The sequence below is a fragment of the Amphiura filiformis genome, chromosome 4, assembly GCF_039555335.1.
Source record: "Amphiura filiformis chromosome 4, Afil_fr2py, whole genome shotgun sequence".
Taxonomy (NCBI): domain Eukaryota; kingdom Metazoa; phylum Echinodermata; class Ophiuroidea; order Amphilepidida; family Amphiuridae; genus Amphiura; species Amphiura filiformis.
Window position 1 is genome coordinate 39,030,945 of NC_092631.1, and position 27,898 is coordinate 39,058,842.

The following is a 27,898-nucleotide window of genomic DNA, read 5'->3' on the forward strand; positions in this document are numbered from 1 at the left end:
TCTGATATATATCAATATCTTTGTGTTTTTATAGTTCAATATGGTACATATCCGACCCAGTAAAAATAGAGAATCTGCAAATAAATTACAAAATTATAGAAGCTGCCTTTTTAAACAGGGTGACAATAAGGACGTCTCAACCGTATGTAGCTCTACTTTTTACCCAGTGGCACCTGGTCATGCTGGTTCACAGCTAATTTCATGTGAACCAGGAGCCAAGTAAAGCTTGTGGAGCCAGTCCAATTCAAATTTACCGAAGCGAAAGTGGCGCACGTCGTATATTTTTGCTTGTAAACCTTACACATAATAGCAGATATTGTGATCCATTTGGGAGGCACTTATTTTGATATTTCACACCAAAGGGTAGTATCTCATAATCTTCTCTTCTATGTCTAGTCTTTACGTAGGATGATAGGCCTATATCGTAAAATTCTATCTCCAAACGAGGTGTTTTTTGACGAAAGAAACGAAAGGCAGACACCCCCACAAAGAGCTTATTTAGTAACTAAGGCTTTCTGGTTCTCAATCCTCGATATATTACTGATACAGACAGCTGTACAAACATGTATTATTGTAAGACTAAACTATAGTGATTTCGTCGAGTGGCGTGTGCCTGCTTTTCGTCTCATCAAAAATCCTCATTTGGAGGTATGATGCTTGTAGATGCACTTCTACAGTATAGATAAAAGTATTATGTCCATAATATTAGAGTATTAAACGTAATGCAGAAAGACATTAGCTGAAATAACTTCTGGTTTTTGTTGTATGGAAATAATTTATCATAAAAATGTGACTCACGTGTCAAAAATTGAGTGGGCAATCTTATGTGCATGCCAAAATCGCATAGCTCTGCACGTATTTTGAATCAAGGTGTCATTTGCCCATCCAATCATTTGAACAAAATCAAACATTTTTAATATTAAATAACGAATAAACATATGGTTTGAAGACACTACACAGAAAACAGAAAGACTGGAAAATAGTGTCATTTTGGTCAAAAGCATTCTGGTCGAAAAAGCTTCCTAGAACATAGTACATAAAAACAATAATACGTATCAACATGTCGCCACCACGGCACTTGTTTGCCTCGCATGGATCGTAGCGAGAGATACGATTATAGACGAATCCAACGAGCAAAGTCATGGTCACGTCAGGATTTGGTCGGCCATTATTGGGTCCCCGCAACACCAAACTGGTGTTGTGACTGCCCAATTGGGTGGATTAAAGCCGCTTAGAAATCGATGTTAGATTCTTTTGTGTTGTAAACTGTCACCATTCTTTTGTCTACGTGTAACACGGGTAATATAATGCAGTTTAAAATACCCTCCAAGGCCGCATCATTTCACATTTTTGGTGATATTGAGCCGACGGGGACCCAGCTATGGCTGCCATTGAGGTGTAGGAATGCGTGAAATTTGATTCGTCTATACACAGTTGATTAAATCTTATACTCTCAAGTGGTTCTCAACTACAGAATTCGCAAATAGAGTAACCATCCCTCTTGTATCTCCATAACTTTGGAGGGGAATATCTAAACTAGACTGGAGAACAAAAGTTGTTTTTCTTACGCAAGAGCATTTATGCACATCTCGAATGATACTTTCTTCGTGCCGTGGTGCTCACATGGAACTGACGCTAACAAAACCGATTTACTCTTAATTTCATTTACTACAATACAATGCCTACTCTTTCATACCATCTGATGTAGAAAGTGACTTCCACGTACATTATCAAATAAATAACATACATTATTAATGCTGAGCAAATTACATAATCAAGTTATGTAAAATCATCAACACCAATTTGGCAGATGATAAGCCCGATCTTACATAGATAAACCTCTTTCTCTTTGAACATATTGGATATTAGTATGACTTTCATGACTATTGACATGTGCAAAGCCATCCACTGTCTTAACAAGTTTCCTTCCAATATATAAGCACCCATATGAGCTCATATGAGCTACATTATCTCCTCTCCGATGGCGAAGTTGAATAACCCCTATTCAACAAGCATAGCCAAAACGATGACCTCAAGTTGTGGAGTACGAGTTTTTGTACCCAACACATTCAAAGGTCATTCTTTGCATGTATGAGTGAATTGGGGTTAAAGAACTGTGCACTGAGAGTTGATCGTGTTCCTTCTATATTAAATCTATGATAAAACACAAGCAGCTCTGTTGTATACGTACTCAACTACTTGCTTAAGTTTAAGTATGACAACCTCCAGGATAAGCAATTGCTGCTGACAGCATGTCTTACGTATGTCTGACCAATAACAAGCAATTCGTCTACAACAAAGTACCGCTGAAAGACGCCTAATAAGCTTCCAGTCAATGTTCACTCTGTTACTCGTCATCTAGATGAACTAGTAACTTGTGGTAGGTAATACGACCAAAATATAAGCCCAATAAAGCACTGACAATTTAATTATTTTATATTAGATTATGGTACGCAAACTAGGTCAGTAATGTATCCGTGTTGACAAATTTTTGGAAGTGCCCTCGAAGGACAACTTGTAATACAGACAAACTCCTGTACATCAATTAACATCTGACAAGACTGTTGTGGAAGAGGTATAATCATGTGCTCCGAACTATCATGATTATAGTTTATACAAAGGTTTTACATTTATCGTCCAACCCAGGGCTGGATAATCCACTGGTTAACACCACACCTTTCAAACAAGAAGTATGAAGTTTCTGATACACAGCTTAAGTATAATAGCCTACATTTTAGCACTATTTTAGTTTACATTATTTTGGGTACCTCTTCCACGGCAGTCTTCCACTGATATCGCGACGATTATTGCATGATTCTCACTTTTTTTTTCAAATACCACTCATTCTGTTTACTATACAATGTTGCAATTAAAGAAAATATAAATTTTATAAAGGCTACCAAGGAAACAAAGGACTGGCAAGCAAAAACCCTAAATTTAATAGAAGATAGTAAAAACTAGCAAAAGCTACTTATTAAGTTTGTTCCTCCAAGTTTCAACCAATTAAATTGATACTTTCGTGTCCAAGTATAGTTCGCTTATACCAACGCCGATCTATATCCTCAGTGTGTATGGCAAAACTGTAAGAGTAAGTACACTGTTAATTATCCTGATTTTTCCATTGGACGCCCATTCCTTTTTTAAAAGGAATTTTTATTTTACACAGCAGTTTATTAACTTGTTCGCAGTAATAGTCCAACGTTGGGTATAAGCAGAAAGGTCAAAATAACCCATCGTTTTTAACAGTGTATGATTTTCGAATGTTTGACATGGGAAGCTAATATGAATAAGGCTGTAAGATCCGAAGGTATTTGCAAGAACTATACTTGACAATGCCCTTACATTACTTCACTATATGATTTACTCATCACAAATGTTTATAAATGCCCATTTTAAAAACAGATTATTTTTGCAACGGCCTCTTATTGTCTTTGTTGATCAAGATATTTGTGGATAAATCAAGACATTTTTGGTCATAATTATTGGCCATTGCCTTTTGGGACAAACAATGTATAGTTTTCTGGAGTTCATTGGACTGGAGAACCTACTCCGTATTAATGCATATACATGATCTGATATTGAACAACCTTAATGTTTTTACACCATTACAGTGATACCGATTAATAATTTCATCCTTTGTTAGGTATTATTGAGATTGCTTTAAATAATTCTTTTGTTACGTCAGCAAATTCAATAACGTATAATCCTCCATCTCCTTACCATGCTTACGTCTGCGTTCAACAAACAATATCAATCACAGAGCCATACATTGTCAAAACAAAAAGGTTTCCAAATTCCATTGTTGTTTACTCATGAATTACAATCAACAAATTTTCGTTAATATGCAGACAACAAACGTTTGAATCCTCTTTGGCGGGAAAAATAATGTACACAGCAAAAAAAGCATGCTAGTATTTTGTTTTAGAAATTGAAACCATCATTAGCAATTTACAATAAGCCCAATCGGCTTTGGAAGTTTGCAATGCACTGTGGGACAGTTTGTGCAGTTTTGGGACACTCTGCCCTCTGACCTATTCAGAGAAAATGGTTTTTGTGCGTACAAAATATACGCTAAAATGGAAAACAAACCCAAAAAACATTATTATTGAATGACTTGATTATTTAAATATATATTTAATGATAACATTATGACAATAATAAATTAATTAATAATAATTACAGCAATTTTCCCGATATGTCAGAGGTCAAAGTGTCCCAAAATAACCGGAAGTTACAATGGCGGCGATTGGGCTTATTGAAACCATCATTAGCAATTGACAATTAGTCAGAGTGTGAAGTAAATCTGGATTCTTTGGCAAATCGCAAACGTCGTTTTTAAAAGGAGAAATAAATCAAAATCCGATAGTCAGTCATTCCAGGATCTGTGGTCACCGTCATACTATATTATTCATAATGCGTTGCAGACAACATTGGTCCGGATAAGCTGTATGCTTCTTTTTATCTTCGCGCCATTGTCTTCGCCATGTTCAGGTTCGATTCCACATCTTCATACTTCTGAGATAAGTTATGTTCATTCGCCTTAAATATTCAGTTTTTAACGAAGGCAAGTTCTCCAATGCGCTGAGTCCGTAATCTTTGTAATGACCTGTGAAAATATAAGCAAAAGAGAACAAATTGGCGGGTTAATTTGATGTGATTTTACAATCGTCTGCTCAACATTTAACGACATAATTGACAAAGGATTAATCACGTCTATGATGTTAAATAAGTAAGCGATGACACTCTTAATCTACACTCATAATACGGAGGGTTTATACATGTATCTTGCAAACGAGATACTATAAAAAATATAATACAGTTTAGTCTATAAATCTACGGTCTATGTTTTGCAAAATATTAATTTCAAACGGAAGTTTTAATTTCACAACATGACATGTCAAAGGTCAAATGTGTCATAGGCGTTGCGTTCGTGACTTTAGGGAATCCCCTCAAAACAGGAACACCCCCGCGATGACATTCCTTCTCGTTTCGTAACCTTATACCAAAGTATTTACCATGTACAAATTCACTCAAAATCATCAGCCTTTGAAATATTTACGAGCCACGTGAGAGCGACGATATGAGCAATAAAATAAAGTCCCAATGAGCATAGTTCAGAGCTGACCGACAAACGACATAATATTGCTAAATCAATCGTCAGCGTTCAAATCTCAATGCTCGTAAATCTCAAGTTTCTGACCTTCTGACCTTTATATATTAGCATTTCTAGTCTATATCATAACGTTATTTAAAGGCCGAGTTCTCGTTTTTCAATTTTCATCTCCTCCGGTCATTGCAAAGAACATGATATATCATTTATATGTGGAAGAGAACATGTGTATGATGTCATGTCATATGTTCTCTCACATGAACACGAACGTTGTCATGGTTGTTTTTCCGTTTTCGCATAGGTATAATATTTTAGAGATAAATCCTCAAATAGCGAAACATTCGTTTTCTAATTTCATGCTCTCTCAATCCCGGTCATATGCATTAGGAAACGAATTTGGAGAAAACCTTCTTTTAATAAAATACTATGCTGAGCCTCCAGCCTGGGTGGTTCACGCTCCAGTAATTTCAGACGATTGAGCTCAGTAATACATCAAAGAATGTCTTCCAATTCATGAAAACAAATAGTTTATCAGCTTATCGGATTAAAAGCTTTAGAGGGAAGGTCTTGCTGCTCAGCGAGTGTTTGTAATTATCAGAAGGTTTTCTCTAAATTCATTCTCTAATGCATGTTCTCTCACATGAACACGAACGTTGTCATGGTTGTTTTTCCGTTTTCGCATAGGTATAATATTTTAGAGATAAATCCTCATATAGCGAAACATTCGTTTTCTAATTTCATGCTCTCTCAATCCCGGTCATATGATTCTTGCACTATGGACCACAATGACCTCATCCCAATGGCATAGTATAATCACCTCAATTGACAATCATAGTGTTGAATTTGACCTCAAGTTGCAGAGTATGAGGTTTTGTACCCAAATTTGCAAATGTCATTCAATGAATGTACAAATATATTAGGGATAAAGAACTGTGGCCTGATAGTTGAGCATATAGTGGATCCTAGTGTTGGTTGATCAATTACCTGATTTTAGGTTTCACAACTCTGTCTACAGTATACTTTGTCAAACGAAATGTTACATGCAATTAATGATACATGAACATATTTCTTGAAATGATCTCAAGTCATCTCTTCAACGACATACTTTAATCAAGGATCTGTGATAACATGCTCAACAAGTGTTCAAAGAACAGGTCCTTTGTGCCGCGTGCCGGGCATTTATGCGATAATATAATTTCAAATAAAACATGGATAATTGCACGAGAATGGCGGTCTATAATAACTATCTAATTTCTGGGAACAGCTGCCTTCATTCGCTAAACAAATATACCATGATTTACCTACAAAAGCATCTGCTATAGAAGAACTCCCAACGCGGGAACAAGACTAATTTTCCAGATATTAGTAATGACCTTGAAACCTTGTAATGATTCTACCTTTGACAATAGCGTTCTACCTGATATTGTGTTCATCTTGGTTTGCGGAAAGCATGTACCCTGATTGCTCTATGGTTTGAACAGAGAGAGCATGTTGAGTTTGACATCGACACAGGACTGCAGATATAGTTGCAACCGAACATACAATGAATAGGAATAGGTTTGGGGTTCTTGCAACCAAATAAATCTTACCATACCATGCATTCTACTAGTATAACAAGCTTTTGTAGATCTTCATATGGACCGAGGCATATATGGACCGTGACTTACCCAATTTAAAGAAAAGGCTTATTAGTAAAAACAGGTTACGTCTATTTCATGCAACGATTGTCACCACAAATGAACTTCAATAAATAATTTTGAACTTGTATGTACAACACTGCTTGTTGTCGGTATTTAACTAGCTTAAGGGGGTACTACACCCCTGGCCAATTTTGTGCCTATTTTTGCATTTTTCTCAAAAATTATAGCGCATTCGTGACAAGTAAGATATGTATATTATAGGGGCAAGGACTACAACTACTGCACTGAAAATTCAGCAACTCAAGGCAAGTAGTTATTGATTTATTGATCAAATATTGGTTTTCCCTCATTTTTTACTGTAACTCCACAACTGTTGTCTGTGCCGAAATAAAATTTCCAGTGCAGTAGTTGTAGTCCTTGCCCCTATACATATCTTACTTGTCACCAATGCGCTATAATTTTTGAGAAAAATGCAAAAATAGGCACAAAATTGGGCAAGGGTGTAGTACCCCCTTAAATACAAAGCCTTCCTCGAGTAAGAATGGCTTTCGGGTTTCCCATTCATGACATTTAAGGAAATACCGAGGATAACATTATTACCGAAAAGCAGTTAACATTAACTGCCATGTAGATTTGACGTAGTGATCTACATTAACCTCTTGTTAATGAGTATTTTTATTAAAATACTCAGCAACAGTCATTTGGACACTCAGCTACACTCAAAGGTGTTCGGGTACTTTCAATAGGATAATGTAAATTAGTCCCCATTCTTCGAGCTCCCTTGAATCTGAAACTTGACTTGTTGTACAAACTGTTGTATTTCGCATACAAGATTTCCCAAAATTTAAACCCAACAGTAGGATCTCAAACATGACAATCTCTATCATGTCTATAGGACACAGTTCCTTACACCCCAGTATGCTCCAACACACAAACAATGACATTTGGATGTGTCAGGTAGAAGAACTCTTTGTCTTACTCCATAACTTGAGGTCCAATCTTTTCCTATGACTGTTGAATTGAGTATATTGAACTAGGCCATTAGGGATGAGGCTATTAAGGTCCGTATTGCAACATTATTAATTCATGAAGGGAGGAGCAATGGGAGCTTTATCATGTTTATAGGACATTGTAGGAAAGAAACATTTCGGCGTAGTCAAAATCACGAAATTCCGTTCGCGCAACTAGTTCTGTCCACAATATGGGGTCTCTTCTATGATTTAGGACAACCGCTATCTCTTCATTTTAATACGGGACAAGAGATATGAGCTATTATTTAACGACCTATTCAACGTTTTTAAAGACTTCAAGCTCAAAAAGCCATATTTGTACACGACTTCTCTAAACCCAGTGATTTGACAAGAAAACCTAAGGTGTCAGCCTCAGGTCATCAGGCATCAATTCGCGAGGTTTAAAAGGTCTTCACCATGATCCCAAGCCTCATTCTGTTTTCAATGTCTGCTCAAATAATCCGACATCTTTCATTCAGAGATCACAAGGCCTCAGAATATATACAAACCTGAAATCCATGCCTCCACACCTGACTCTCATCAATAATTTTTGTTTGAAGTATATAAACAAACATTTTAAATCTTTATAAAGCCGGTATTTCATACATGGGGTCAGAGTTCAATGTAAGTAATGACATGTTATCCCCGTAGTAGCTTCCTATTTCAGCATGAGCGCTTCAGCAGAAGACAAATTAAGCCTAATTTGAGACCATGTATGAAGCATGAAGTTAGATGATTATATCATTGAGAGAGACAGACGGCTAAATCATCATCATGAGATTTGAGGAAGCTTTGATGATGGCACTGGGTCACGGAGAGATTCATACTCCGCTATGCTGGCAAAAGGTGAATACTTCGGCATAGATAACAATCGCTACGCACGTGGTCATAACATTGGAATTGATGCGACCAATAAAATGTCGGTCCCATTCATGTTTTTGTGTTTAGAAGGCGGGAATATGATATAGTTATTTTTGTTAAACCATGATTTGAATTCAGATGGACTTTACAGTCATTTTGAATGCCAGCTGGGTTGAGGATTTAACTAGGATTAAGGGATGAGTTAAACTAGTTATTTCTAGAGATGATCGGAGTGTTGCATCATGTTACGTCAGAACTCTAAATTAAATGAGAGTCTAGCTACTAGTATAATCCTCTGCGATTGATAATAGTTGGGTCAGGCTACATCAGGACCATAAGCAGTGATAACAATTGCAACAAAAATACTCATAAAATGTCTTATTACGCATGATTCTTACCACCCGTTCAAGCTTCCAAATTCTGCTCTCTTTACTTCATCGTTAACATTGACAGTTACAGTCACCACTAATATCAACAGTGACCATCAAATTACTCATTCATTGCTTCTATGTTTACAGTCAAGCTAACATTTTGTTGTGGTTGTTTCAAGTGCAAATAAACAATGACCTCACCGAATGCCCCTTGAGGATTGACCTCAAAGTGACCTCTGGTTATGCAGGATGACAACATCGCGGACATTTTACACGAAGGAGTTCAAGAAAACTGAAACAGTGACAAATCCCCGGGACAAATCCGAGTAACATAGCCCATTCAAATAAAAATCGCTGACAATCATGGCCATAATTAAAGAACAATTTTGAACACATTGTATGATGTCTGCGCTGCCGGGACAGAGAGCTTGTCTGTGCTGCATAAATCCATTTCTTTACTATAAATGCCTGATACCAGTGACATGAAAGAGTGACAGACCAACGACAAAGAGGTTTGGGGTTCAAAGCTTGTGAGTCAAAATACATGACATGCAGTACTGCATGTTCGGTACCTACGTTGGCAGAGCTACGTTGGGTTCTTGAGTTATTCATGAGTTATTCTTGAGTTATTCATGTCATAGTAATAATATTTTCGGCCACAATTATGCCTACTCTCCTCAGTGGTAAGTTAGTATTAAACACGACAGGTATCACTTGAAATGGGGGGTTTGTTTAATGCAGAACCTGAGAACCATGAACATTTATCTTCTTACTAAGAAGATGTGAGCATGGTAAGGGCTATGCAATTGGATTTAGGTCTACATTCTCGGCATTTTCAACTATTTAGGCTACTTTCGTCAATATATGACGTTATGACCATCACCTCAGAAGTGAGTACACTGAAGAAAGCCTGCACAGTAAGGTACCAGGCACAGTAAATCACGATTGTGGGTGCCAACAAAAATATATTAAGAATATAATAACAGGATTGGACGGTATTAGCACCTTCATCTAGAACTTCAATTCCCTCGAGAACACCTTCCTAAATAGGTCTGCATCTTAGAACAACTATATCGATTGTAAAACAAGCACCTCACGAAAATTACCGGAAAACCCCGATAAAACCCATGATAACAAATTCATCTCTTCGACAAGTGTGTATGCATGAAGCGGTTTGTTGTTCATATTTTCTCCTAACTAGCTATAGAGATCCCATAATCACTATTGAAAAGAATGAACCGCCTACTTTGATCCCTTAAGATTCTACAGATAATTATTGGAATCATTGTCTTTCCTTGTTTCCCTAACCTCAACACTACGTGCTGCTTAGCTCTGTGATCCAAGCTACAAGTACGTTACAGACAGTGGGAAATTGCCGTCTGCTGTGATCGGAACAAACGATTTCATCCAAATTTCCCGCGTAAAACCTGTTAAGGTGTTTAAGTGTGTCATCATTATCCGATATATTGCCTATTTAACAAGATGTATGTATAAATGTACACACAACATATGTACTATTGAGCATAGGAAGATATACCAAACATGATCTGTCATGGACTATTTTGAGCGGCAATATTCTATACTATACGTGTCGGGGACCTACTCAGACTGTAAACATTGTGTCTAAGAACCAAGAACCATGTCAGTTTATCTGGAGTACCTAGCACTGCACTGAGCATCTACAATCCAGGAAAAAAATAGTTGGCACACTTGCACTAAACAATGGAAATGCGTGCCCTTTCAAAATCGGAGAGGCGAGTGAAACATGCATGCAATATAAATGAAATACAGACTCCTATCCCCCCTATATCTCACCCTTCCCCACTCCCCCATATTTCAATGTTGGAGGGTCTCACGGACCTGTTGACAACATGGCTTGGTCCAACATTGGATTGGGGAGCGGGGGTGGGGGGAAGAGATATACCAAAAGTCAGGTAAAGTGTGCCAACCTTTTTTTCCTGGATTGTAGCATCTACTCTGTAAATGATCGTTTGTGATTATAGTCGAAGCATGCGTTGTCTGAAACAGAATCTAAGACATGTCTTGTGAACACATGTTAAGCCTGTTAATGTGATGATTCCCCAGTCACACAAAGTCACACCTGCAGCTAGCTGGTCGAGCATTTCTATAAGAATGGTCAGGTCAGACATCTCCAAATTTAAGATACAAGACATGTCTATATACAAGACACGTCTAAAATATAAGACGTGTCTTTTTGAAGCCGGTTTTCAGACACGTCTTTAAATTTGTGTCTCAGTAGACCCTGGGGTTAGACATGACTTGACTCGTGTTTCGATTGTGCATATCCTATAGCTGCAGCCCAGACAAGTTTAATTTACTAGTATTGTTGAAGACATGTCCATTTGGAAGACACTATTGCCAAGACATTATCTGTACACGTACAGTGACTGAACGCCTCGCGATTGTCTCGATTATGTCTGAAAGCCGCTATATCTCAGATTTATTTTTCAAAGGAACATGACAAAATATTTCATAACTGTGTGGTGTTGATCCAAAGTCGGTGGTTGAACATTTAAATAACCTAGAACTTGAACTTGTATAAGATAGTTGTAACATATTTTGCCATTGAATATGATTCTAATGAATTATGACTATACTGTATATTGGATTATATTCAAGTAGCATGCGGAAAAGCCGTTTCAATCGCGGTACAACATGTAGAAAGAGTCCGGACGAGCGTCAACAGCCGGCCAAGCTATAGTAATGTTAAACCCTAGTGTACAATGCTTGCATTCATTCGTGATTATTTAATGACGTACCCAAACATTTTCATGTTCTTTCCCTCTCAATCCCTGCTTAAGTAATGATTTAAATAATTTACATTTAACTATACATTACAAACTGTAAAAACACAAAATAAGCTTCAAGGATCAAGTACGGGTTGCATCATAGACCATGGTCTATGGTTGCATGCAGCTCGTACCAAAATCTGTGGATCGATGCTAACAGATGCTGAGATTCAAATAAATGTTCTTTCCATGAAAATTTTCGTGCAAGCTTTCCGTTTCTATTAAATAAATTTCCTCCACTTGAAAAGTCCCAAAGTTGAATGATAAGTACTATTGATGAGCCCGCCCGAAAAAGTGTCAAAAACCCATGGCTATTGTTTCCACCCTGACAGAATGGCCTTGAATCCCCACTCCGAATGCTTCCGGGGCCTGTCTATCATTCAAGTTTCATTGCGACTACTTCTTCTGTTTTTATTGTGAAGAAAATTATCGAATGACCCATACTGATAATTAATAGTCATGGAATTGAGTGTTGATTAATTAAAATGTATCAATTATGATAAACTGTCATGTCAGTGCATTTTCGCCTTTGACATGCACACACACATCACCCTGACTGAATGACCTTGAATCCCCACTCCGAATGCTTCCGGGTCCTGTCTATCATTCAAGTTTCATTGCGACTACTTCTTCTGTTTTGATTGTGAAGAAATTATCGAATGTCCCGTACTGATAATTTATAGTCATGGAATTGAGTGTTGATTAATTAAAATGTATCAATTATGATACACTGTCATGTCAGTGCATTTTCGCCGTTGACGTGCACACACACATCACCCAGTATGGACCTAACGCTCCAAGGTGTTTCCACCATGTTTCCACTAACTGAATGACCTTGAATCCCAACTCCGAACGCTTCCTGATCCTGTCCATCATTCAAGTTTTATTGCGACTGCTTCTGTTTTGATTGAGAAGAAACTTAATGTCCCATACTGGTAATTTATAGTCATGGAATCGAGTGTTGATTAATTAAAATGTATCAATTATGATAAACTGTCATGTCAGTGCATTTTCGCCTTTGACATGCACACACACACCACAGACACACCCCACCCAGTATATGGACCCAACGCTGGAAGGTACATATCACTCAATAATTTACTGCTTAGTTGAATGATGAAATGAATAATTGTCACCCTATTTTATGACATTACATTTTGGTGACATCTAAGCTGTGGGTGGTAATATGGGTGTACACTGCACTGGTGGTTCACAAAAGTTTATTAAATAGCTCGCCACAAATTCTTTAAAACGCCCCTCAGTACCTATGGGCAATATTGGGATAAAGGTATCATTATTTTCTAATCAACGCTGACCATGGTCACAGATCCTGTGCTCTGACAGAAGTGTTCATATACATGTACATGAGTGTATACATGTACCATTTCAATATTCGATTCGTTCCATTCAAGGACATATTTGAATTTTCTGGCAGCCACACATCGAATATACCAGGGATTTTGAATACTAGTATTATACCACAACATTATGTTTTCCAATCGTATTCCATTCATACATAAAACGAAAACGCCAAGTCACTATAGGGTTTTTTTCATACTTTTTGCAGGCTCGTCATCTTCCAATGTCTGCAGGGCCTGTCAATTTTTAAAAACAAAAAGAAACATTTGAAACGACGCATTGTATGATGGCCATTTCGGTACGTGGTTTTAAACCATGCCCAATACCGTATTTTGTTCGGTTTCAGATGCTCAGACCATTTTCAGGCATGCATATCCTGGTTCATGTTTAGAAAAACTTGATATAATATTTCTGTCTTCTCCTCGTTACCATACCATGAGCTGCCATGTAACTAGGCTACCTTACAACCAACCCAATGATTCCTTATGTCGTCACCCTTTGTCAGGTACCGCCAAGTCAATCAGTAACCAGTTAATAACAACTTAACGATGTCAATTACCGCTATTTTATCGTTCATTTTACGGTCACATTCCTCCATTTCAAACCGTATTTCAAAATGTGGTCCAATAAATTATGGCCTATCAGCTCGCTGCTTCTCTGCCTTCTGCTTCTACCTACCAGAACCATGATGACAATATTGAGCAGGGATGTGCATGTGATAATTTCATTTGGTATTTTTGGGGATCCACCATCTATTCTACCATAGGCTGTGATGGCTAAGATCATAAATCCGGAGACCCTTTCCCTATAAAATGAATACCCTCATCAAAAGGTTTCAAGCACAGTCATCAGATCATACCACGTTTTTCCATAATATATCCCCACTTGTCACCACTTCATCATTCTCTTGTTGACCTCTAGGTCAGATCGAAAACTTTGTAATGTTTACCGAAAACCTGATCCATCCTCCCCCTCCTACACATTTCTTTTCCATGTTCTTCAATTGTTTATTTTGCTATAGGCCTATGATAATTATCTCTCCACATTTGAGTCAATCAATCAAATTTGACTACGAATAAGATCAAGAATCATTATAATTGAAAGTGAAACACAGCAACCAGACCACTGATGATCATTTTGGTAATGCCTAGTTTTACAGAAGGAATTCCATTCCTAATCCTACAGCAACACCGGGCCAGATACACGGTTAATCTTTTGAGTCCAGATAGTTGATGATGACTTTCCTCAGGGGTTGGTTATCTCTGTCCATTGCCTGTCACCTCTGGCAATCAGTGGGCAGGTGGATGCACAGAAATACACCAGCCACAAAAAGAAACTACATGTATAGTCAGTATTGATAATCAAAGTATTCTTTGGTTTTAATAATAGTCATCCTTGCTCTTCAACAACCTGATAATTTTGGATTAATATTCTGAAATATAGATTTTGTTAATTGGACTTAGCTTTCTCATTTGACACCCTGTTCCTGTATATCGAGCAAGATTTGACCAAGATATGCGCATCCAAACCCTCCAACCCCAAAATCAAAAGTTGCAATTTTTAACAGTGTTGGAGGACTCGGGACTCGGACTCGGACTCGAGTCCGGACTCGAGTCCTTTTTTCAAGGACTCGGACTCGGACTTGGACTCGGAAGCTAAGGACTTGGACTCGGACTCGGACTCGGACCCCAAGGACTCGGGGACTCGGCTTCGAGTCCTCCTCGAGTCCGGCAAAATAGGGTCTTTTTAGGTCTTTTATTTTCGTTCATTGTAAACTTCTTCTTATGCTTGATCAATGATCACATCACATGATTAATTTAAGTAATTTTACATGCAAATAAATTCAGTTTATAAATAAAAGTACAACCAAAAAGCAAGATTGCTTTCAGTTATATCTTTAATTAGTTAGGCCTAAATGGATTTCAATCATAATCGTTTGTTTTGAACGGAAAGTCCAATCTACGGAAAGTCCAATCGGACATAACAGCATGACTGCTTGGTTAGGTTCAAGTCTAGAATATACATGAATAATAATTTGTGGGCAAAATAGGGGCTTGATGAACTGAAATTTCAACATTTTTGTGGAGGTCTGTGAACTAAAATTGGGCCATATTATAGGCTTTAAAGCTAACAAATTCAAAATGTTTCCAAATTTGAGCTACAATTATCAGAGTGTAAGGATCAGTGACGTGGAGTATGATACAAATGTGGGTCTCAATGAACTGCCAGAGAGCATGAAAAAGGGACCCTTGACCACCGCACATAGCCTACCCGTACCACCTTTACATGTGAGTAATCCCCCCACCCGGAATAATACTGCATAAGCCTACAGCCAGATCCAACACCCTTTCGTTTGGCACCTGAAGTTTGGTAGTGACATCATATTTCGATTGTCATATTGCATCTTTTGCCTCTTTAAAACACAAGCCTAATAAGTTCGGGTGGGGGGAGTCTGTGATTATACTCTGTTATGAGCATCGGGGGAAGGTATAATTAGGGGCAAGATTTTTTGGCCGATCGAAAGGGAGGGTGGAAGCAATTTTTGGCAAGCCGAGAGGGGGGAACAAGCAATTTTGACACGTGGGGTACCTTTCAAATAAAACGCTCTAAAATTGCTTAGAAAACAGTACGGAAACGCTTACATATTATGCAAATTTGCCTGCTCGCTGCGCTCGCAACATATATCCAAGGTTTGTAAATTGGGATCCCAAAAATAGCATGTGCAAAGGGGGTGCAAATTTTTTTTTTTGGCAGGCCAGGAGTGGGGGGGGAGCGATTTTGACAGGCCGAGAGGGATATAGTAGGGTCCAGAATGGAAATACCGTTCTCGGTTTGAGTACAAGAAGTTTTGAAGGTGTTTTTTTTATAGATTTGAGGACGCTGAATAAAATGAGAGGGGTCTGACCCATCAAACTATGTGGGGAACTCTCGCTAGAGGGCGTTTTTCAAAATGGCCGCCAAAATCCCTTAAAAAGTATCTCTTGCAATTTTCATATTAGGCATGCAAGGTGGGACTAACAAATTATGTATTTACAAGAAAATAAAATAGAACTAAAATTCTGGTTAAATATAGGCCTACGTTGATAAAGTATTGGTCAAAACCCCAGGGCTTGAATTTGATACATAAGGACTCGGACTCGGACTCGGACTCGAACATTGAGGACTCGGACTCGGACTCGGACTCGGACATCAGAAATTGGCAAGGACTCGGACTCGGACTTGGACTCGGACACCAAGGACTCGGACTCGGACTCGGACTCGGATGACGAGGACTCGACTACAACACTGAATTTTAACTATTCAATTGTGCTTGTTATTGTGTGCTTTATTGATTTGGCCCGTGCAATACAACGATGCGTTCCCATTGAGAGTCGTTGAAATTGCAACTTTTGATTTTGGGGTTTGACGGTTTGGAGGCGCATATCTTGGTCAATTCTTGTTGATTTTCACGAACAGGGTGTCAAATGAGAAAGCAGAGTCCATTAACAAAATATATATTTCAGAATAATCCAAAATTATTAGGTTGTTGAACAGCAAGGATGACTATAACTGACGAGTTTCTTTTTGACGTATAGTAGCAGAGGATTGTAGTATGGTTGGGACCGTTGCATTGTTGGCACCATAGTTGGCACCCACCTTTTTTTGTCATGTTTATAGAACTCATTCGGTATTCATGTTCATGGTACTTCACTTGCCACCTGCCGTACATCAAAATATTCGGTACCCATCAGTTCTCATGAGAAACCAGATAGCAACTAACCTGGTTCCTACACAGGTAAATGAACATGGAAAGAAATTATCACACGAGTAAATCGTGCGGAGTAAATGCCACATTGGTGTGCTCAGCGTATGTATTGATGTGATGTTTATTTTAAACAAGTTTGCTTCTTCCAAATGAAACGTTCTCCCCACTTAGTTCACACAAAGATAACTATTATTGAAGAGGCATGAGTAACATCAAGAACTGAACATGGGTCCCAAACTCCCAATCATTCAGATCAAAGGCCTTGTATAATACCTTACAACAAATGCATTTCAAGATATTCATTCTTAAAACAACCGCTTTTTATGCAGCTGCAGCTATAGTGCCCAAAGTCCTACGAGACATTTGCGAGATGTACGACAAAGCACGTCTTGACCTACGGTGATCCGACCTGAATGTTAAAATTGATATGTTAAGTTGTTGAATTATTTTTTCTTTCATACAAATTTGGTTTAGATTTGTATTTTTCCCATCAGCTTGCTTACTGAGGATGATGACAAAACCCGGTCTCTGGTGCATAGTATAGAGGCTACTTTATTCCACTGACTTGCTATATTGAATAAATAAAAGGGAGTGTTCGTGGGGATTATTCCTCAATGTTTAGGTTTTAGTTGCATTTCAATGGACTTGAAGATCATTTAGATCAAACGCTTTAGGATTCCCTACAACATGTAAATTCTTAATTACAAAATTGAAGACTCGTACTACTACTTATACTGTAGTTCAAAGTAGCAATTTCGATCCAACCAAAATCGCCATAATCATGATAAATCAGCTGATATAAATAATGGCCTGCTGGTTTTGCAAAGATGAAAAACTCCATGACATTGTTTACTCTACCTTGACAATAAGCCAACATTCGTTTCCGATTCCTACCAAAACATCTACAATGATCGAGTGTACTACTACTAGTACATGTGTTACAGTGAACATGGTCAATTCATCTTTCAAATTATGATATTTCAGGAATATGAAACAACAACAAGAAACCTGAAAGAAACTACAACATGAAACCTGAAAGATAGACACCCTTGTTTCCAGTCCGATGTTTCGCTCAAGAATGGTCGAAATCTAGGACACTAGACGCGTTTCTTCTCCTCGTTCGTTTGTTTCGTTGGATTTGTTTATTTGTTACTTCATTCTTTTAGAAACATCCCCGGAGAAACATGCGCAATGTTGCTTGAATGAGTAGTGGTAACATATCAAAATAAGAGCATAAATTATTTTTGTTCATGATCTAATAAAAATGATTCAATCAAAGAATCTACATGTATGATTCAATGCACTTTCTTCGCAATTCGCTGAAAGTGAGTATTTCACAAGCTCCGATATAGGTCACACTCAGGTCAACGTATGAAAAGGTATAATTCAATCAATCATCAAAATACTATTAACAAGCTATATGTACATGTACACAAGTGTACGTATACAAACGAATTTAGGAGTGATATTATTAGCAATTATTTAATAGTTGATATTCATATTGACTTGCATGACTGCTTTACGAGACTAATATATCAGTTATGATCAGCCAAGATAAATGCTTACAGAGTGTTCTATAATATTAATAAAAAAAGGGACTTTTCAATATTTAGTTTCGTCCGTTTTTAAGAAAAAGTAATAAAATTATTGTTTTTTATAAATAATTATTTTTGGATTTCCCGGCCAAGCTGGTCCATAAACATAAATAGCAATCATAGCAATCCTTTCAGATAAGCACAAGAGATCAATAACGACGCGACATTATCATCATGATAACACGAGAAAGCACTGGCAAAATGATCAAAGTCGTCGACCAAGCACAGATCTTCGAAAAAATGGTGTTTTTCGCCAGCGCATAGGGCGCTGGTACCTAATTCTGAGATGGGGTTTGTGTACACTAAAGATTAGCTAAGATTATAGCCTTCTTCTATTGGTATGAATTTTTTTTACTTCTCGTGGTGGAAATGTTTTTGATGTCTGCTAATTCGATTTGCAAGGAAAAGAAAGTATGTTTTGCCGTTTCAACGAACGAAAACGATTGAGTATTGCCAAAGTTATGTTTGAATTAATTATGACTTAAAAAGTTATCATAGGTTAGGCCTACACATATAAACATAAACTTGTTCAGCAATCAGCATATCAAAAAAATGACATGGTCAAAGCGGGGAATGATCACGAGGTCATATCAGTGGACTACTGATGTTTGGTTGCCTGTGAGTGCATAATTGATATGTTGATAACATATCTAATAATGTTGTGGAATCAAAATCTTCATTATATGGACCACATTGAAGTCAAAGTAATTATCTATCCAATCCTGTATCGTTTTATGGATAAAATTGACTCAAAATGTTATTGATGATATTATTGCTATCTTTAACATCAGTTTTGTCTTTTCAACGGGAAAAATCCGATTGAAAATAAAGTTTTTAGGGCTAGCTATAATATTGAACAATATATCCCATATTTTGACATGCAAAAAAAAAAAAAAAAAATTATTGTCTTACTTTATAAATGATAAATACTGTAAAATGACACATAACTAAAGTGAGGCCAATTTCTATCTTTTTATTTGATTCATAAAATTACATTCAACAAAATGATTGAAGACTGAGAAAACACACAATGCAGACTACAGAATGGAGTAGGTAAGATGCCATGTCCATAGCTTTGCAGGAGTTTCGGACTAACAATCAACACATTCAAAAATACAGTTTAAAAGTGAAGATTGTAGTGAATGATCAGTCCTTTATCATGTGCTTGCCACTATCTACTTTATAGTAAACTATACATTGCGAAATAATATAAAATTATTTTAAAATAAAATGTGCATGTAAGTTGAGTTAACATAGCGAATTAACTAACAACTGCAGTGTATTTCTTGATTTTTATAATAAGCATGGGTAAAAAGCAGTAAAGACAAAAATACAGAACAATTTGGAGTAATGAATTAAAGAGTTGACAGGAGTTATAGGAGTTAATGTGTTTTGCTGTTTCAGTGTGCATGTTCTCACCATTGATGGTTTGGTGAACTGTCATGTAACATGGATGTAAGCGTGATCCTAAAAATGCCTTTCACGGTGACCCAAACTATTTACAAGACCTCTTCTGCATTGACGCTGGCCTTCCCTTTTAAAGGGAATTTTTATTTTAAAGATCTTTTGGAAAGATCACTAGCTGGACCAAAATGCAATGTCTACAAAACACCCTTCTATGAAGAAAGTCAGCGGGTAATGTTAAGGCTAAAACACCGAGATTTCCCATCTTAAGTTCCAATACATTTTTCTCACTCATTAATATATCCCGGTCATTTGGCCTAGTTCATGCCCACCGTCTCGGCGTCTGGACATCGTGGCATGTTCGCCCCAAAACTGGCGACGCTAAGCGTTATGATCTGCCAGTTATCATTTGTTAATTTCAAAAGCGATACGAAAAATGAAAGGTAAAGCTTAATTTGTAAATAATCGGGTAATTACATAGCCATCTCACGCTGTGGATATTAATATTATGCTATGTTGTACTTTTTTTCCCAGAGTAAGCAAGTGTGCAACATGGAACACCGGTCTCCATTTTAAGATATATTTCACGTTATACCCTCCTTGTGTATCATTTTAATAGTGCCCAATTGAAAATGCCTTATCCCACATCATAAGAGTATTTTCAGCTCGAAAAGTAGATACATGTACTAGTACAAATCAAACCGTTTGTACTGAATGTACTCAAAGTCGAAAGCAAACTTTGGAAATAGTTCAAGTTTAGGTCAAGTTCAATCCCACCAAGATCCCAATAAAGATTGTTAATAGAGAGTACAGAGATGCAGAGGTGTAAAGCCAGTGAAGTGGTAGAGCTTTTACTGGTGTCTAAATCAACTGGTTTTAGGCATAGGCTATATAATCCTCATTTATAGTCTCTAGACCTGGATTATATGTTGTACAATTTGCAAGTATTCGGTGACCAGATCAGTGATTCAGAAATCAGAATTTTTCATTTCTTGACAATTTCATAAGGCCCATTCCATGTCAACTCCAGGGATGTGCACCGCATCACCTCTTCAATTTTTTTCTTTTTCTGTGTGGTGGTAGATATTGATGAAAAAGTAAAATCCCGAAAATTTGAGCTTCATACTCCATTTCGTTTTCCCGTGGCATCAATTTGAAATTTAGAGGGGTCAGCGTAAAAAATGTGTCGCAACGCGAAAGACGATGTTTGGATGTCCATGAATGTATAAAGGGAACCATTTACAACTTTGAAAAGTATGTATCCTGGGGTACTTATTTGTGTAGAATTCAAATCTGGCATCAGAAAACTTGCAACTCCTTTACTTTAAAAGATATAGGGCCCTCAAAATGCAACTTCGTCCATCCGGGACCAACTTTGGGGGTCAAAACTCCAAAGTAAAAAAAATTTTTTGACATCCTTTTGAAGTTGATGAGTGGTCATTATACATGGCAAAATCAAAATGTCTGGAGAATGCAAACCATTGATGTTTTCAGTCAAACATATCTTCAACATACCTGAAGTTGATGGTAAATGTCTGACATTGGGGGGGTTGTTGTACAATTGGGGTTTTGCATTTTTTTTATCTCAGCTAAAAGTATTCTAATAGGCTCAATATTGAGCCTATTAGAGTAATGTCCTACCAAAGGGCTCTGCCTAGCAAGCAAATGGACAGAAGAATTATTTGGCCTGTTGGAGTTTTGACCCCCAAAACCTGTGGACGAAGTTGATTTTGAGGGCTCTTTATCTTTTAAATTAAAGGAGTTACAAGTTTTCTGATGCCAGATTTGAATTCTACACAAATAAGTTTGCATTCTCCCAGAATACATACTTTTCAAAGTTGTAAATGGTTCCTCTTATACATTTATGGACCTCCAAACGTTGTCTTCGCGTTTGCGACACATTTTTACGCTGACCCTCTAAATTTCAAATTGATGCCACGGGAAAACGCTATGGAGTATGAAGCTCAAATTTTCGGAATTTTACTTTCTCATCAATATCTACCACCACACAGAAAAAGAAAAAAATTGAAGAGGTGCTGCGGTGCACATCCCTGGAGTTGACATGGAATGGGCCATAAGGAAATGAATTTGGACAAAACCTTCTGTTAATAAAATACTAATTTACTATGCCGAGCCACCAGCCTGGGTGGCTCACGCTCCAGTAATATCAGATGATTGAGCTCAGTAATACATCAAAGAATGTCTTCCAATTCATGAAAACAAATAGATAATCAGCTTATCGGATTAAAAGCTTAGAGGGAAGGTCTTGCGCTCAGCGAGTGTTTGTAATTATCAGAAGGTTTTCTCCAAATTCATTCTCTAATGTTATATCCCTTCTTTAACATTGCGTCAATACACTCTGTGACACGCTTTTCAACCCTACTGTTTTGGTGGTCACTCTATTTGAACCACAGATCAGTCTATGCACAAATTGATTCTGTGATTTGAACTTTTAATTTCAGATTTGGCAGTCTTCACTCACCGCCAATCCAACCTCCGAATAAACAGATAATAACGTTGTACCTCCCAATGTTTTATAGGGAGAGTATTAAACTGAAACTGTCCACACTCTCGTGAGCTTAGGATGCTGTATACTCCAGAGGACAGAATAACCGGCATCCCATGACACAAATAATACTACAATACACATATTGGATGCAGCCATTCCGTGTATGCATATGCTATGATATAGAACGTCAAAAAACACGATTTTGTGCTGTATTGTATACCTGAAGAGAATCCAGTACAAACATGTGATCACATCATCCTGTTTCTCTAAGGAATGTAGACCTAACACCAGAGGACATAATCAGCATTTTAAGGAAGGCTAATCAAGGTGTTAATTCAATACCATAGATCGTCAATGATCTGATTTTACGATTCTCCTCCATAATTTGGTCTAATAATTGAAGATCAAATTTCTCTTCTTGCCCATAGAAGTTATGTTGGTATAATTGTTGGGGAAGCTGTGAACTGCTGTTAGGCTGAATCGAGTATTCTAGCCGAATTATAAAACCGGAATTAGACTGAACTATATATAAAATGATACTATAACTTTCAATGTCAAAGATCCTCAAGCTTTCAGACGCGACATACCACTATTTGTGGGAAAGCCCTACAAGTAACGGAATAGGTAAAAAACTTCAGAATTCAACAACCTCAAAAGGTAAATGAGACACGCGTGCACGTTTCGGCATAGTTTGATATACCATTTACCAGCGGTAGCATCCTTTTCTTGAGGGCAAAATGCTTGGTATAAAAGACTTGAACCTCAGCGTCAAACATCTTCAAGCCAAAAGGTGTTGCGTGAGTGTACCCCCTGTATAAACTTGGGGTTAGGTTGTTAATGACCTAGCCTATGGCAATAGACATCTTATAGATCACGTCCTAGGTCATTAGCCTAGATTCTTGTCTTCATCAAACCAGGCTAAAGTCGGCGACTGTGACATTGAGATACAGGCAAAAGTAGTGGCAAAATAACAAGACGTTTCATAAGAAAATTTGCATCATAAAAGCTATAGCTTTACAGCAATGTGTGCTAGGAATGTACGGATTTCAGCATTAGCACGCTTTCTAACTGGACAAGTTGTTGGTGATAATAACTTTATTTCAGAATTGCCACCTTTGGACTGGATAGGTCAGATGGTTCAATCACGTAGATGTATAGCTTAATTTTTTTCTTCAAAGGGGTTGCATAGGGAAGTGTATTATTACGCAGTTATCACTCGCGCCGTATATTGTTACAATACATTTATATTAATACTTGCAAAGTTGTCCCAAAGGCAAGAATTTCCAATTATGAAACATTCCAAATGCTTGAACTGATGAGGAAATGTAATGATGTAGGCAATGACATACCGATGAATTAACAAGATTACAATTGCGATTACCTTTAAATCAGAATAACCGTTGTAGGAAGCTGTAGACATGAAAATTAAATTTCTTTATTTTAAGTTCTTATTCACATCGTGTCCTCCTCTTCCAAGCATCCTCCTCCTCCTCATCGTCATTATCATAATTCGCCAGCGAAGTGGTTACATAACTCCCTCGTAACCATGGTAACTGGATCATGCACCTTTTGGAATTGGTAGTACATGTCATAGACTTTGTGTTGCGATCATTTCGACCATGGTGCCGAACTCAAAAGCGTAATCCAGTAAACATAATGATAATCGGATTACATATTTATACTTCGCTGGCGAATCGTCTTCAACATCGACATCATCTTCATCGAAATCATCATCATCAATTCATCATTGTTATTGAATTCAGAAAAAAAAAATTACCTACGAAGAACATCTTTTGAAAAAGTTTTAACAACTTCTTTTTCTTGAATAAAAGAACCCAACAGCGCTGATTGACATAATCTGTCGGCAAACTGAGTAACACAGCGAAAAAAAAAAGAGGCCGTAGTAAGATTTCGGTGTTAGCTTACAGAGATCATTTATTTCATCCCTATGAATGCTATACCAAGTCATCCCCCGAAGCATATATCTTCCATCAACCATTAGAATGACCCATTCGTCTTCGTCACTATACAGTCTACGAACCCAAGCAATGTTCTACTATAGTAAACTAAATTGTATGATCTAATTTTAGTACCATCTTCTCTTGTCCCATCTCATCTGGTCTATCAATGTTAAATCGTTTTAGATTTCATTGAAGGAATCGTCCACGTAATTTGATATAAAGTATACATATCATGGAAGCGCCAAGATAAAAGTTTTTACCCAATCAGACAACAGTATACTGTAGATTTGTTCACTATTGAAGTTCAACTTGGTTCAACAACGTCAAGTAGCAAAAACTGTCGAAGTTGAGGTGGTACTATACCCCCTAAAAAGTTTTGTGACTAATTTTGCATTTTTCTCTACACACTGGTAACAAAGTATATTATAGGGGCAAGGAATCCAATTACTTTACTGAAATCTTCAGTGATTCAAGACAAGTGGTTCATTTTTAATATGTTAAGAAATGAGGGGTGTACATTCTAGCGGTACATCTTTTCTTATCATAAATAACGTACCGCTTGTCTTGAGTCACTGGAATTCCAGTGTAGTAACTGGATTCCTTGCCCATATACATAACTTTGTTACCAGTGTGTTATAAAAATGCAAAAATATTCACAAATTTATCAAAGGTGTAGTACCACCCTAACTTCGACAGTACTTTTTTATTCATTAGACCACAGATTCTCAATGGTTGAATACGAAGTGCTCAAGACGATAGATACTATTGCCTGATTGGGTAAAACTTTTGTCTGGATTCTTCCATGACATTTTGTAAATACAAAGATTATGTAGATGATTCGTATATTTTATAACGTAAAATGTCGATTCAAAATAATATTAAGTTGTCTGTTTGCACAATCAAGTTCACTTGGATTGCACACATATCCCTCAAAACAAAAACTTTTTAATGCCGAATGTCTGCATCACAATTGATCATATCTGACAGAAAAATGAAGAAAATTATTTGCCTTCAATACTTATTGTCATTGATAAAAACGTGGGAATTTGGTAATGAGTGAAGTCTCCAAAAAGAGCCTACAGTAACACTTAATATTATTACAACGGGGCAATACACGTACGCTGTGGGTAGAAATTCCCTCAAGCTAAAATTCCCGTGGAGAAACAAAATACATAGCCTTGGTGTGCTAAAAGGTTGAATCTTTTTACACTGTAATAAGTATTCATGTAGCCTAGGTTGATGAAAAAACAAAACAAAACATTTGTTTAATGTTTTATAGCACTTTTAACCAAACCGATTGACCTATATTATTATTTTAATAAGCTGGCAAAAAATAATTTACGGGTATTAATACTTCATGTTCCGACCCCAAAAGACATGGATGCGTCGTTCATTAAAAAAAGATTCCAAAAAGAAATATCCATAAGAAACGTCAATGGGATATTTCTTAATTACCAATATTTTGAAATTATGATGTGGAACTGAGAATCAGATAGCCTACCATTATGAAAAATGATGGATTATCAAGCATGCACTGATTCACAACTGTACAGCATGTATGTCAAAATGTGTTGATTTTGATGGTGAAGTAATCAGTGCAAGCTTTATGTGACAAACAACTTCCCATTTATAAAGAAATGATAACACTAAATGAGAGTACTTGTTTCTGTTAATTATAGCGACAGATTGCGTCGAGATCATATGATCTGTTAATTCATTGGGTCAATGCAGGCAATCTTTCTGGGTGACATCTATAGCGAGTAAAATGACACACCATAGGAAAATGCGTGCGCTTTTTGTACGACTACATAAAGCATGATTTCGTCGCTCTGAATCGGTATCTTGTGATTCGAATCTTGCGGTAGTCCCAAAGCGCCTGGCCTTTTCACCGGGGCACTTGCACGGATTTGGGAGAATAACTCAACGACCGCCTACCTGATACTTTGTCAAAATGCTTGTATTTCTTGGCTTCTTGGTAGAAAACTTCAAAGCACGCATAAAATGCACAAAGATCAAAATGTCGTAGACAATTCGTGATGAAAATATGACAGTATACAAGGGAAACTTTGTTATGCTTCTATACTGCTTTACGGTTTTTATGTTCAAAGTAAACATACGTTCAGCATTATATACGTCGTATGTACCCACCAAGTCATGAAGTAAATGCTTTAGATTTTGGGGAGGCTAAAGGTAGTATTTTGGGTTACCTTACCTCTCCAACATGCAAAAGTACTAACATTAACAAATTCATGAAAGTTAAAGAAAGATACCTTGGCCAAGGAACATTCTTTTCTTGGAAAGCACGTTGAGAGGTTTATATGCATTTACTACAATGTTTGTATTGAATCTGAACATGGAAGTCTCTATACTTCCATGATCTGACTAATACAGTTATACCATTGCATACATGATGTACCAAACAACAAATAAACATTTGCTTCTTTGTTTTCAAGATTACGTAACACACCACAACTTACCAGTTAATTTGTCACAAAATAAGCATATAATAAGTGCACTGTTTCTTCTACCGCTGAGCTGCCATGCTGCTCCAAGCCCCTTCCATTCTCCAAACTGAAAATGCATAGCTCAGTCTTTCGTGTGCCATATAACTGCAACTGTTGGCCATTTTTTGGTCAGCCTCGTCGCTTCTTAACACTTGGTAAAGAAAGTCAATGTATCTTGAAGCTAGTTTCAAAGTCTGGATTTTGCTCAATTTGTCCGAAGGAAGTGTTGGGATTATTTTACGTAGATTAGAAAAAGCTTCATTTAAAGACTGGGTTCTTTGTCTTTCACGCACATTAGCCATTACACGTTGATTTTGAAGTTCTTCATAAGACTGTATAGGTTGCTGCTCCTGATCCTGTTGACATGGTTGAAGTTGTTGTTGTTGATGTTGATGTTGATGTTGATGTTGTTTTCGCCTTTTTGTAGCTGACTGCACGCCTGTATGATGATGTCCTCCTTGTGACAACGGACTACCAGCACTACCGCTTGATTCTGTATCATCATCCCGACTGTTACCAGTGTAGCGGCGTTTACGCGCAAACCTCTGCGCTTGTTTCAGTGGGTCCGAGTCCAACAGATCATGGTCTGAATCTGATTTGAGTCCCATATCGCAATAATGGCTTCCAGACGGGCTTAATTCACTGCCTACGCCTGAATCCTCGTGTTCCATCTTCAAACCACCAAAGACCATACTACAGCTTCTTCTGCCTCTTTCAATAAAATGCAAGTGTACCACTCACTTTCCAAAATGATGTCTAAGTGCTCAAAACAATCGCTCAAAGAATAGAATTATATCCAAAATGCACAGCACCACTAGCTCAAGTCCACCACACCTGCTCGCTCTAGTGTTTTTGAAATAAATGAGCTAAGAATAATAGCACAGGTTAATTTGAAGTCAGCAACACAGTATATATGGCGTAAGTCACAGTAAGATACTTCCACACTCACTGCAGGATATTATGAGCAAAACACACGGTGATAAAAGTGAAACTTTTCTCCGGAGATTGGTGGTCATATG

The 27,898-nt window shown here is 37.4% G+C and overlaps 1 protein-coding gene across 1 annotated transcript; it reads right to left on the reverse strand.

Annotated features, from left to right (window-relative positions):
- Positions 1-432: 432 nt before the first annotated feature.
- LOC140150871 (uncharacterized) lies at positions 433-27,898 on the reverse strand. The gene is made up of 2 exons (XM_072173018.1): positions 26,853-27,898; positions 433-4,606 (listed from the first exon to the last, which is right to left on the reverse strand). Exon 1 carries the CDS (start codon positions 27,569-27,571, stop codon positions 26,900-26,902), a length of 672 nt encoding a protein of 223 aa, XP_072029119.1. The 5' UTR covers positions 27,572-27,898; the 3' UTR covers positions 433-4,606; positions 26,853-26,899.